Raw genomic sequence first — 12,035 nt, 5'->3', positions numbered from 1 at the left:
CAAAATGTGTAATAAAAACATAATGGTGAATTCCATCAACATTTGTTGAAAGTCAAGTAATAAGATATTGATACTATTACCCTATACATCTATTGAATATTTTTCTCCTACGGAAATATACAATTCCTCTTTATTGTACCAGCAAACATTCTGGTATAGGTTATTACTTAGTAGACTAAAGTTTGATGCTTGAATATAGATGTAAAAATGAAGTCAATGATCTAATAACACAAAAGGTTCCCCTCACACTATAAGAAATAGAGTCAGCATGTGGGTTCTTGGTATAACATTAGTTGAGGTTTTCTTCAAATACTGTACTCCTTTGCAAGAACTCAAGATCACCTCATTTTGCAACTATGCAAATCCAAAGGAATGCAAATATCTGATAAAAGCAAGCAGTAATATGTGCCATATAACGAAATAACTTTCAAGAGTCTTTAAAACCTAGGCTACAGTGCAGCAACTAAAATAAACACCTAAAATTTTATGGAATAAAAATGGCATTTTAAAAAGATAAGGAAATAGATGAAATAATCATATTCTTTTCTTAGACCAATTTTTAGAGAGATTTCCTTTAGATCAGTTTCTTTTCCAATTTGCTCTAATGATTAGTACAGAAATAAGTATATATATATATATATATATATATATATATATATATATATATATATATAATTTCCTGAGTATATGAATAACATTTTTGAAAGTCATGTAAAGTAAGTATATTTCTTTGGCAAAACCAACAAAAACATTTCTGGTTCAATAAAAGATTGACATTTTCTCCCTTTACAAGTTATTCTTACTCATTATTCTGGAACTCAGGCCTACCACATTAGTATAAGTATAGAAAATTGACCAAAAATGAGAGAACAAGGTAAGAGGAATAACTTCCTAATTTAAGTAAACCAAGCCCTACAGTATTAATTATACACCGTAGTGTGCTACTACGACTCTTAAAAATCAGTGAATCTAGCTTTAAAGTTTTAAAAAGAACTGGAATTATATATAACTATGAAAGATATAAGGTAAGTTTTGAATATTCAAGCCAATTTTAACTAATGATCAAATCTATGTGTTCACACCCCTACCACCAACTGATCCACATAAACATTTATTTCCTACAAATCTGTGGGCCTTCATTTCAAAGCAAAACGTTGTTTTATATGTTTCATAAGGTTACTACTCAGATATTTCTTCTACTGTAGGCCATATACTAAATTCTAAAAGTAATCATAATAACATTTACCATCCATTAAATACTTACCAGGAACCTTTTCACTACGCTAAGTGTTTCTGCATGCCTGATTTCACTGAATTCTCACCTTGGCCTTAAGGAAGAGTTTGAATTCTCCTTCTTACTATCTACTTCCTAGCTGTGGAGCTTCATCTCTCCTTTTACAGATGAGGCAACTGTGACTCAGATGAAAAGAGGCAGAGCCAAGACACTTTCCAGGAACAAATTGTTAACACGAAGCAAAAACAATGGAATAAAAGACACCCTATGGGAAAAGTGGACTGATTAAAATGCACCATGGTGAGTGGGGCGCAGGGGGATTGTTGCTCCAAAAAAGACAACTGTAGCCAATTATAGCACCAAATTAAACTCAGTCACCCTAAATAATTATAAAAGTTAAGTAAAAATGTTGTTCCTGCCCCAAGCAAGTCCCTTAGCTACTGCACTCCTAATCAGACTGGACCTCTGTCTAGTCCAGGTTCACCAGCAAGAACCAAGAATCACGAAGTTCAACAGTGGTAAATACACAGTACAGCCAGCCTTAACTCCAGATCTCAGGTAGATGTAGGTGAAGATCTCAGGAAAATAAACCGTGTGTATTGGTTTAAGAACAAAGAGCCCAATGAAACGAGTTTTTAACTATTCCTTTTGAGACTTCTCTAAAAACAACATCATATGAGTGAATGGTCGCCTGTGTTGTGTTCCAAGAATGGGAAAACAGTAGATGTTATGGGCCAAAACAGGAAGTCATGCCTAGAAATGTGGAAGGTGCCGTTAGAAAACTTGAGCAAAGATCTCTGAGGGAAAAGACACAGCAATAGGATAAAGATGCCTATTTGCTTAGAGATTTATGGTGTCAAGAGTTTGATTTATGACTCATAAGTAAAGGCATAAATAGCAACCAAATAACCAATGTATGGAAAGGGAACTCGGGGAAAAAATTAAACTTGTGCCAGAGGGTTTAGTTTACTAACAAAAGAATTTCCAACAAAGGTATATGTTCACTAAGAATCCCACCTTAACCAAATCTGAACAGATCAACAAATCTTTTGGTTTCTAACATTCTGTGATTCTAATAATTTATAGCTATTGGGTATGTCTGAAACTCTTCCCTCAGACAACAAGTTACTCAAAATGAATTACTATATTATTCTGTTTTCTAGAAAATACCCAAATAGTGCCACAAACATAGTGAACACACAGGTAATTATTATAGACCAACTGTTTTAAGAGGCAGATAAACTGCAGTAAAAATCATAGACTGACTGTAGAATGGGTTGTTTTACATAAAATGGTAGTAGTGGATGATATTAGAGAAACAGAAAATCACCATTAGGCAAATATTGGTAATAACTGTTTCTTGAAAGAATCATTGATGGATGCTAAAACCAGTGAGGAAAAGTGTGATGTGAGAAACAGAATATTTGCATAATCTCAAAAGGCAGCCCAACCATGTACATTGGAGAAACCTGGCAGACACCACACCTTAACCACGTGAGTAAGGTTAACCTGACCAGTAGCAAGACATATGAAGTCATGTACCCCGATAGGATGCACTGAGGAGAGCACAGCATCACTTCTGGGGTATTCTTGCTGAAAATGTTTACCCACATTCTAATCATGAGAAAACATCATACACAAACATAGGGACGTTTTATAAAACTTCTGACCAGTACTCTTCAAAAGTGTCAAGATCATAGAAAACAAAGTAACAGTAAATAAAAGTCATAGATCTGAGATGATTAAGAAAACATTACAATTAAATCGAATGTGTGATCCTGGAATAGAAATGGGAACTTGGATGCTGGAATACAACATCATTAGGAAAAAAAATAGTCTTTAGATTAACTGTATTACATAAGAATTAATATCCTAATTTTGACAATTACATATACATTATGGCAAGCAAGAAGAAGGTATATGAAAATTCTTGTAATATTTCTCTAACTTTTCTGTAAGTTTAAAATTATTTCAAAATACAATATATATATATATATATATCAGAGAGACAGAGAAGGGTAGAGACAGTTGAAAAGCTCAAGAAAATGAACTACATGTACTGGCTTTAAGCACAGAGAGGCCAGCAAATGAGTTTTTAAATACTCCCTCTGAGATTTCTCTAGGAACAGTCTCTCTCCCTTCCTCTCTCTCTCTCGCTCTTTCTCTCTCTTTACACACACACACACACACACACACACACACACACACACACACACAAACACGAAGTATTTAGGCAGTAAAATATAATTTAAAATATAATCTGATAAGTAACAGCTGATTGGGTTGGGGGCTTCAACCTGAATAAGAAGGTTCAGGAAATAATCTGAGAGATGTAAATCAATGAAATCAATGAATGTGTCCTCAGCAAGTACTTAAATACAGTATGTCCTATATTCTTGGGGCCAGAAGGCCTAGTACTGTAAAACTGCAGAACAGAAAAGACTAGAATGAAGGTGAATGTAGGAGTTGTAAGATATTAGACATCACAAAGTTCTATCCCTTCATTTTAACTTGGAGGATTCTGAGACCAGAGTGGCTAAGGAGCTTCCCGGGTTCAATGTACTGACCTGGAAAGACAAATCTTTAATTTCAGTGAAAACAAAGAAGCCATGAAAGAATGAGGATGGAGAGTATGGACACCGCTATGTAAAATAAAAATTAAGCTGGGGAGACCATGGTTGGTGTGGCTCAGTGGATTGAGTACTGGCCTGCGAACCAAAGGGTTGCCAGTTTGATTCCCAGTTGGAGCACATGCCTGGGTTGTTGGCCAGGTCCCTAGTTAGGGGCGTGCAAGAGGCAACCACAGATTGATGTTTCTCTTCCTCTTATTCTCCCTCCTTTCCCCTCTCTCTAAAAATAAATAAAATCTTTTTTAAAAATTAAGCTGGGGAAAACTAAGCTACATCTTTTTATCTCTGAGCATATGCTAAAAGAAATTTCAGCTACAAAGATTAAAGAATTAGCTATTAGAAAGAAAGCCATAACGAATCTAGAAGAAAATTTAACTGAAAAATTCCTTTTTCATATTGTAGGATAGGAAAGGACTTCTTCAGTGTAAAAGAAAAAATGAGAAAAACAAATGTAAAGTTAAGCATTTCAAAAATGGAACAATTACTACAAGTAAACAATGGAAATATATCTGCAACATATATGGACATAGGATAAATATCCTCAACATATGCAGATCAATAAACAACAAATTAATAAACAATAATGACAAACTTCAATACAAAATTAGGCAAGGACACCATGCAGATAATTCAAGAAGAAGAAAGTTAAACAATAGTGAAAACATATAATGTATTATAATCAAAAATGCAAATTACAAGACATCATTCTTGATCTATCATATTATAAGATTAAATGATGATTCTCTTCAATGTTGGCAAAAGTTGCAGGGACAGATACTCCCATGCCCTATTGGTAATAGGATTAATACAATCTTTTTGATACTAAGTTGCCAATACACATCAAAATCTTTCAAAACATAAATGCCTTTGACTTAATATAGGTTGTGGTTGTCAAAGCATGCTCAATGAACTCCTGGAGTCCCTGAGACTCTCTCAGGGCTCTACAAAGTCAGTTATCTTTATAGAAATAGTAAGACACGATTTGCCTTTTCCCTGTGTCACATGTGCAACGACAGTGCAAAACCAATGACAGGTCAAGTTGCCCACTACTGAGAACAAACCATGCATGACTGGGCCCAACTGCCCTATGAATCACTGTATTCTTCACTGCCACATACTTGAAGGGGAAAAAAGTCAGTTCCACTTAAGAATATCTTCATATTCCCTTATTAATACTCAATTCTTGAATATACATTTATTTAATGTTCTACATGACCAAGAAAGAAGTGATCACAAAGCATGTCTACTGCATATACAAGTCTGACGGCTGCATCAGGAAAAGTACTTGTGTGATTGTTGGAGAGTTAAACTAGCTGCTTTTTCCACGAAACACGATTATTATTGGAAGGAATGATGAACAAAGTATGATTATTCAGATTTGGATATCTGGCAGTCATTTTCTCAAAAATAAACAATGTGAGCCTGTCACTTGAAAGAAAACAAGTGATAATATTTGTTGCCAATGATGAAATTTGAGCTTTCAAGGGAAAACTCAAATATTAGAAAACTGCATCCATCACCATAAGCTTGACAACTTCAAATTTTACAGATTTTTCTGATGAGATCAGGGGGGATATTTAGACATGTGATTTTTTTTTTAATGCTATATATAATGAAATGTGACAACATTCTGGAGACTTGCACAACTCACAATCAACATCTTGCAAACGAACAATGGATGATGATAAAAATCATGCATTGGTAAAAGATCCACTCAAAGTTCACGACAGGTCAATGGACTGTGATATAACAAAGTGGAAAGGGCCAAGATATGGCTTCACATTCCACATTGCAATTAACCTTTGAGAAAATAGCACTTGTTGGGTTCTATGTAGCAACAACAATATCCACGATTATATAAAAAGCCTATTAAATTACTCTTCCTTTTCCAACTGCTTATTTGTTTGAGGCTTGAGTTTCCTCATATCTTTAATCAAAACAAGATATCACAACAGGTTGAATGCAGAAGCAAATGTTCTCCTTCTATGAAGGCAGACATCAAAAAAGGTTGCACAAGTGTAAAACAAGGTCATTTCCTCATTTCCTTTTTGAGGTGATGCTCAGTAATCAAGTGTGTTAAATATGTGTAACAAAAATGTTAACATGTAATGGGTTTATTACTGTTAATTTTTAAATAAATTAGTAAGTAAAAATTTTTAAATTTTTCAGTTTTAATTTATATTTTAGTAAATATCAACAGACATAATCCATATAAACAAAAGTTCTTTGGGGGTACTTAGTTCTTTTTTAGAGTATAAAGAAGTCTGCAGACTGAAAGCTTAAAAACTGCTGTTTATGGTCATTCCCAATTTCCATGATTCTAAAGTAAGAAAATAAACAGACTTGGCATTATGTATGTACAGTAGTCCCCCTCTATAGCGCGGTTCACTTATTGCAGCCTCATTGTATCACGGGATTTTTAAAAATATTATATTTAACTATTTATCATGGATTTTTCGCTATATTGTGGAATTTTGCAGTACTGTATGTGTATGCTGTTAAAGTTACGTAGGTTTAAGAGTGTAGAATATGTTTAAGAACATAAGTAGTGTTTATAATAAAGTGTGGAAAAGGTTAATAAGGAAGTGGGAAAGGTTAATAAGGGACTGGGAATGGTTTATAAGTGTGTGGGAAGGGTTTATAAAGCCTTAAAATAAATATAAATACTAAAATAAATGTAAGGTTCCTACTTTGTGGATTTTCACCTATCGCAAGGGGGTCTAGAATGTAATACTTGTGATAAGTGAGGGAATACTGTAATATCAAAAATTAGAAAAACAAAACTCCTGATACCCAACATTAAGGAAATGGATGGTACATCTAGAACGTGATAATGGTTATTTGAAACACACAGTGAATAAATTTTGAAGGTGAGGAATATTCACAATGTGTTAAGTGAAAAAAGCAAAATCTACCAAGTATTTTAGCAGATACAGTGTGGCAGTGGGGAAAAAAAAGACGAGAAGGAAATACATAAAAGATTAACAGAAAATAGTTTGGAATTTCCTCAAAAAACTAAAAATGGAACTGCCTTTTGAACCAGCAATTCCATTGCTAGGATTATATCCGAAAAATCCTGAAACACCAATTCAAAAGAACCTATGCACCCCTATGTTCATAGCAGCACTATTCACAGTAGCCAAGTGCTGGAAACAACCTAAATGCCCATCTGTAGATGAGTGGATCAAAATAGTGGTACATTTACACAACGGAGTATTATGTAGCAGAAAGAAAGAAGGAACTTCTACCATTTGCAACAACATGGATGGACTAGAGAGAATTATGCTTAGTGAAATAAGCCAGGCAACAAAAGAAAAATACCTTATGCTGTCACCTATTACAGGAAACTAATGAACAACACAAACAAATGAGCAAAACTGAACCAGAGGTATGTAAACAAGGAATAAACTAAGAGTAACAAGGGGGGAAGTGGGAGGGAGAGAAGGGGGTAAAAAGGGGAAGGGTCTAGTCAAAGAACATGTATAAATGACCCACAGACATGGACAACTGGGTGGGGACTGAATGTGGGAGAAGGGGGGTGACACGGAGCGGGGAAGAAAGAGGGGGAAAAAAGTGGGACAATTGTAATGGAAAAAGACAAAAAAATTTTAGTGGGGTAAAAATGAAAATATAAAGAATGGAAATGCAAGTTCAGTGAATATTAGAAGGACAAGGATTTTCCTTCACACTGTATATTTTTCTCCCTATCTGACCCGTCCAGAGTTTGGCATTCTAAAGAAGTAAGTAATGACATAAGTTTCTTTGCATAAAACTAATAAGAACCGTTGTTAATAGAGGTTTTGTTGACCAAGACTTTGACTGGAATGTCATGCCTAAAGGAGAGATGCTTGGGCTCTGATTGTTACCAAAAAGCCCTGAGGAACTGAGATTGACTTTCGAAGGTAATAAAAGCCCACGAGATAAAAGGCCTCATACCGTGGTTGGTTGTGCGGTCCACAGCAATCTTTCCAGGGAAGGAATGAAGGTTGTTTTCCTGAAAGATGGCTAGAAGGGACCTTAAGGCACAGTGGAAAACCAGAAGGACTTGGAAAAGACAGGTGGTTACAGGCAAGGCTGAATGCCAGGTATGTGGCTCAGCTTCTGTGCCCTGAAGGGCAGACTGAAGGTCACCCTAAATGTTCCTTGCGTAAGTTCCAGCAAACCAGAACTAAAGATCATAAGTGATCATTTGCTGCTCTTGTTGTGTTTATCCAAATGAACAGGATAAATTAAAAATTGACTTAATGCAGTCCCTTTAATGACGAGGGTAGTCTTAAGGAGGAAAATCATGATTTGAGGAAAATCACGGTGCTCAGTGGAAGACTATAAAGTAGTGCAGCTAACCGTCTTTAAAGTTTCTTTTCATTTAAAATTTGCTTTCATTTGAAAGTTAAACTATGTCTGTGGTACCATCAAAGATATTTAATTTATAGGCAAGAAGAATGTCAAATGCGTTGCAACTGGATGCCTTTCCAATAAGACAGTCCTACAGATTTAGAGACTTCTTTGTGGGTTATGCTACAGAAATTAACATGTGTTTTCTGTTTTCAAAGGGCACAAGCCTATGATCTCATTACCTTAGTGATTGACTGTATGTATAGGCCTCACTTAATCCTGTCTGCAGCGCTGCCTCTTGAGACTCAACGGTTTGGCTGAACTAAGTGGATGGGTTGGTGAAGTATGGGGTGGTCTGTGGGCTTCACTTTAAAACTGGTTTCTCTTTTCTATCCTAATGGCTTGGACAGAAAGAGCCCAGAGGTCTGAGACAGGGGAAACCTAAAATATTCCCCTCATCCCAAACTAAGTATAATGGGCAAATCGGTTTTGGACAGGTGAGATGTGCCTGGCACACCTTCCTCCAAAGAAACCCTCCTTTTCCCTAATGTGGGACATTGAAAAATTAATACCTGCCTTTTTTCATCTAGTGGTTATGGATTGAATGATGCCTTTTAACCCTGTTGCCAAATCTGTGGTCTCCAGAATACAACAAGGATGCCAGCTTGTTAAACCAAGCACGCCATTGTCTGGGGACAGCCAACTGACCTGGAGTCTGCACGATCCTTCCCCATGTGGGAAGGCCATCCTCCCCTCCACACCCCCACTCTTATTAGGGATTTCTGGACCCAAGGGTAGGTAGGACGATGACCATGTCCAGCTTGAAGCAGCTAGAGGAGCTTGAGACCTTCGCCCATTGTCCTTTATAAGATTATAAAGGGTCTTAATATCTGAGAGGGAGGGATTGTAATTTTTTATTGTTAAAATAATTAATTTTTTTTTTTTTTAGAAACATAATATATGAAAGGGTCAAGCAGAAGGACTTGTATGTATGACCCATGGGCATGGACTTGGGGGGAGGATTGCTGGGGGAGGGGAGGTGCTGGGCAGAAGGGAGCAAAGGGGGAAAAATGGAAGTATTGTAACAATATAATCAATAAAATATACTTTAAAAAATAAGTAAATAATCAACTCAAAAAAAAAGATTAACAGAAAATTTCTGGGCTATAGAAGTATGAATATTTATTTTCTTTACTGAGCATGTCCTACTTTAAAATCTAAATTATAAATTTTAGCAACTTTTTAAAACATTTCAGTACTTTGATTTTTTTTAAGAACACAAATTACGTGAATGCTACCAAAAATAATTGCTGCTGTTATTATTGATATTGAAACTAATGAAGGCAGCTTTGTATGGAATTCTGAGCTAAAAAATTATGAAACCTGTATTAAAGACACTGGCCATTAAACATCTTTTGGGTTTCTGACAAGTCACTTAACCTCTTTGAACCACCAGAAATTATCTCTGAGGTCCATACCCAACCAACTCTCTGGTAAAGTGATCTATCAAATCTAAACGTTGTTCAAATGCTTTGCAAGGACCATTTAAAGTAAAACTGCTATAGTAAAAGCTGTGAAGCCAACTCGAAAATCATACTTTTTACAGAATCCCCATCATGCTGCTAAAGGGCTAAGTCCTTCTTTTGCTGATTATTGCAGCCTCTGTAATTAATTTCCAGTGGAAGAAGAGTTTGTGATTTCTTAAGTGGTATTTGGAGGAGGTGAAAAGTATTTGGGCATATCATGAATAAGAAGAAAAAGGCATAAGACAATACGCAAGACAGCATGGTGTCCCAGATGAAAGGAGTCCTTCCTAAGTGTACCACTTGCTGAGTGCATACGAGTATAGGGAGGTTATCTCTTATGGCAAGGACAAGGTATTTGTCATGGGAAAAGAAAAAAGCATGAGAGAGAAAGAAAGAAGAGAGGGAGTGGTAAAGAAAGAAAAGCAAAAATACAATTGTAATATAAGTACATGAGAAAAGAATATCTTACTGTATGTTCTATTTTAAAATTGTCCAGAAAAATTCACATATTCCCTTAGCAGACAAGCCTTCACCCATTTTCCCTGCTCACTGGCACAGTTGGCAAGAGTTGAAGACAGATAATTAAATTCCAATGTGTCAGTTTTGTTCCTGATTAGCAAGTCTGATAAAAATTTTAGACTATAAAGAGATAAATGGTACCTTAAATTAAATATGGATTAGAGATCCCTTCGTTTTAAAGATGAGGAAAACTGAGTCCTTCAAATAACTGAGATCATAAAAGACCTTCAACTTATGCTTCGGCTTGTAGTTTATTAATACTAATTATCCAATAATATCTCTTTCCTCAAGAAAATACTTCTATGGTGATGTCTGCTGAGGGGTTACACATCAAGGGCAGAGAAGTTCTCCATTAGGGGCTAACAGTGCTCAGTGCCACAAAACAAAACGGTACAAGTTTGCATTTAGTTTTGAAATCTAAGAAAAGTAAACAATCATTTTAATCCTTTAATATGTCACAAACATAATAACCTTTTTGTCCTGGATTGAGTCTTCGTGTAATGTCTGGGCCTCAGTTTGCACATCTTGAAAATTAGAAAACTTATAGTACAGAGTTCCGTAAGTCCTTTCTTAGAAAATTGGATAATCCTAAAATCTCACACACACACAAATGTGTTTTGGGGAGGAGGGAAGTATGAAGTATACTTGGAACGTGTATAAAAATGATTGTTCAAAAGACCAACCTTGAGCCAAGAGTGGAATCTATGGGATACCAGTCTCTGACTGGCTTGAGGTCACTTAATTTTATCAGAGAGCCATAGTCCAACAGGAGGCCCCTTTAGGCCCATGCTCCCTAGTTTGTTTCCAGGGGCCAATTGAAATGGTCCTTCATTTTCTCCTTTTGAGTCTACAATTGGTATTTTCACTTTGAAAGGGCCCTGCCATCTGTCACTCACCCCTGGTATCTGTCAATTAACCACTAGACATTTACGGAGCACCTACTATGTGCGTCCCTCTCTAGCACATACCAAGTTTCCAATGAACAACCATTACCTTGAATTTAATTGATTCATCCATTAAGAGTCTCCTGAGGAACGCAGGATGGTGAAAGAGGAAACCTCTTTCACCATCCTTGATCTCCTAACACTTGACATATGGGACACGTGGTTCCTGAGTACGGGCTTGGCTGCCCAGGCGCAGCTGATGCAGGCAAAGGGCTGTGAGAGAGGAGAGATGGGCACTTACCTGGGGAACCTCTGCTTCAGCTTCCTCAGGCTCTGCCTGGTGGGAGGCACAGACACTAGGCACTGGGCTATCTCGTCGTACTGGGCTTTGGTCAGTATCATGTTGGGCCAAGAGTCTGGGAGGTGGCAGGGACAAGGAAAAAACACCCCGGGCTCGAGCAGCCCTGGTGCCCGGAAACGAGGGGTGGGCACACAGGACCAGGACACCAGGTTCGACTTTCTTGGCCTCCCCGTAGTCCCCTTGGACCCTAGCTGCACAGCCTGGGACTTACCCTGCCGCTCCGCGGCAGCGGGGGCCGGGCTGTAGACCAGCTTGCCCTGCTCTGGCTTTCTGAGCAGCCGCAGTGGGCCCAGCCGAAGGCAAGCAGCCGCCATGTCAGTTAAGGGCAAACCAATCAGGAAGTAGCGGTCCTCCGGGCAGAGGTGGAGCGTCAGTCTCCAACCGGCAGGTATCCCGCCTGCGACCACCTGGGATCAGCTTGGGAGGTTCCAGGCGTTTATACCCTCCCAGCTGCCAACAGCCAGGAAGTCCTCGCTCACTAACCGGGCAGCAAGGGCATGCGGGTGTAGCGCGATCCTTGAGCTTGAGCCCTGGAAAGCCACTGCC

General features: G+C 37.5%; 1 protein-coding gene across 2 annotated transcripts in view; it reads right to left on the bottom strand.

Moving 5' to 3' along the window:
* Positions 1–11,784, bottom strand: part of CDIN1 (CDAN1 interacting nuclease 1) — a 204,356-nt gene extending 192,572 nt beyond the window's left edge. Inside the window, exon 1 of one of the 2 annotated variants that reach the window (XM_090271950.1) lies at positions 11,701–11,784. Coding sequence is in view for 1 of the 2 variants with exons in the window: in XM_090271949.1 (XP_090128075.1) it covers positions 11,430–11,530 (101 nt within the window). In the remaining variant the exon portion in view is untranslated. The other variant, XM_090271949.1, reaches the window with a different exon arrangement.
* Positions 11,785–12,035: the final 251 nt, after the last annotated feature.

Source organism: Furipterus horrens, unplaced genomic scaffold (genome assembly GCF_987537825.1).
Source record: "Furipterus horrens unplaced genomic scaffold, mFurHor1.1.pri manual_scaffold_3, whole genome shotgun sequence".
Taxonomy (NCBI): domain Eukaryota; kingdom Metazoa; phylum Chordata; class Mammalia; order Chiroptera; family Furipteridae; genus Furipterus; species Furipterus horrens.
This window is presented reverse-complemented; position numbering and strand designations above follow the sequence as displayed.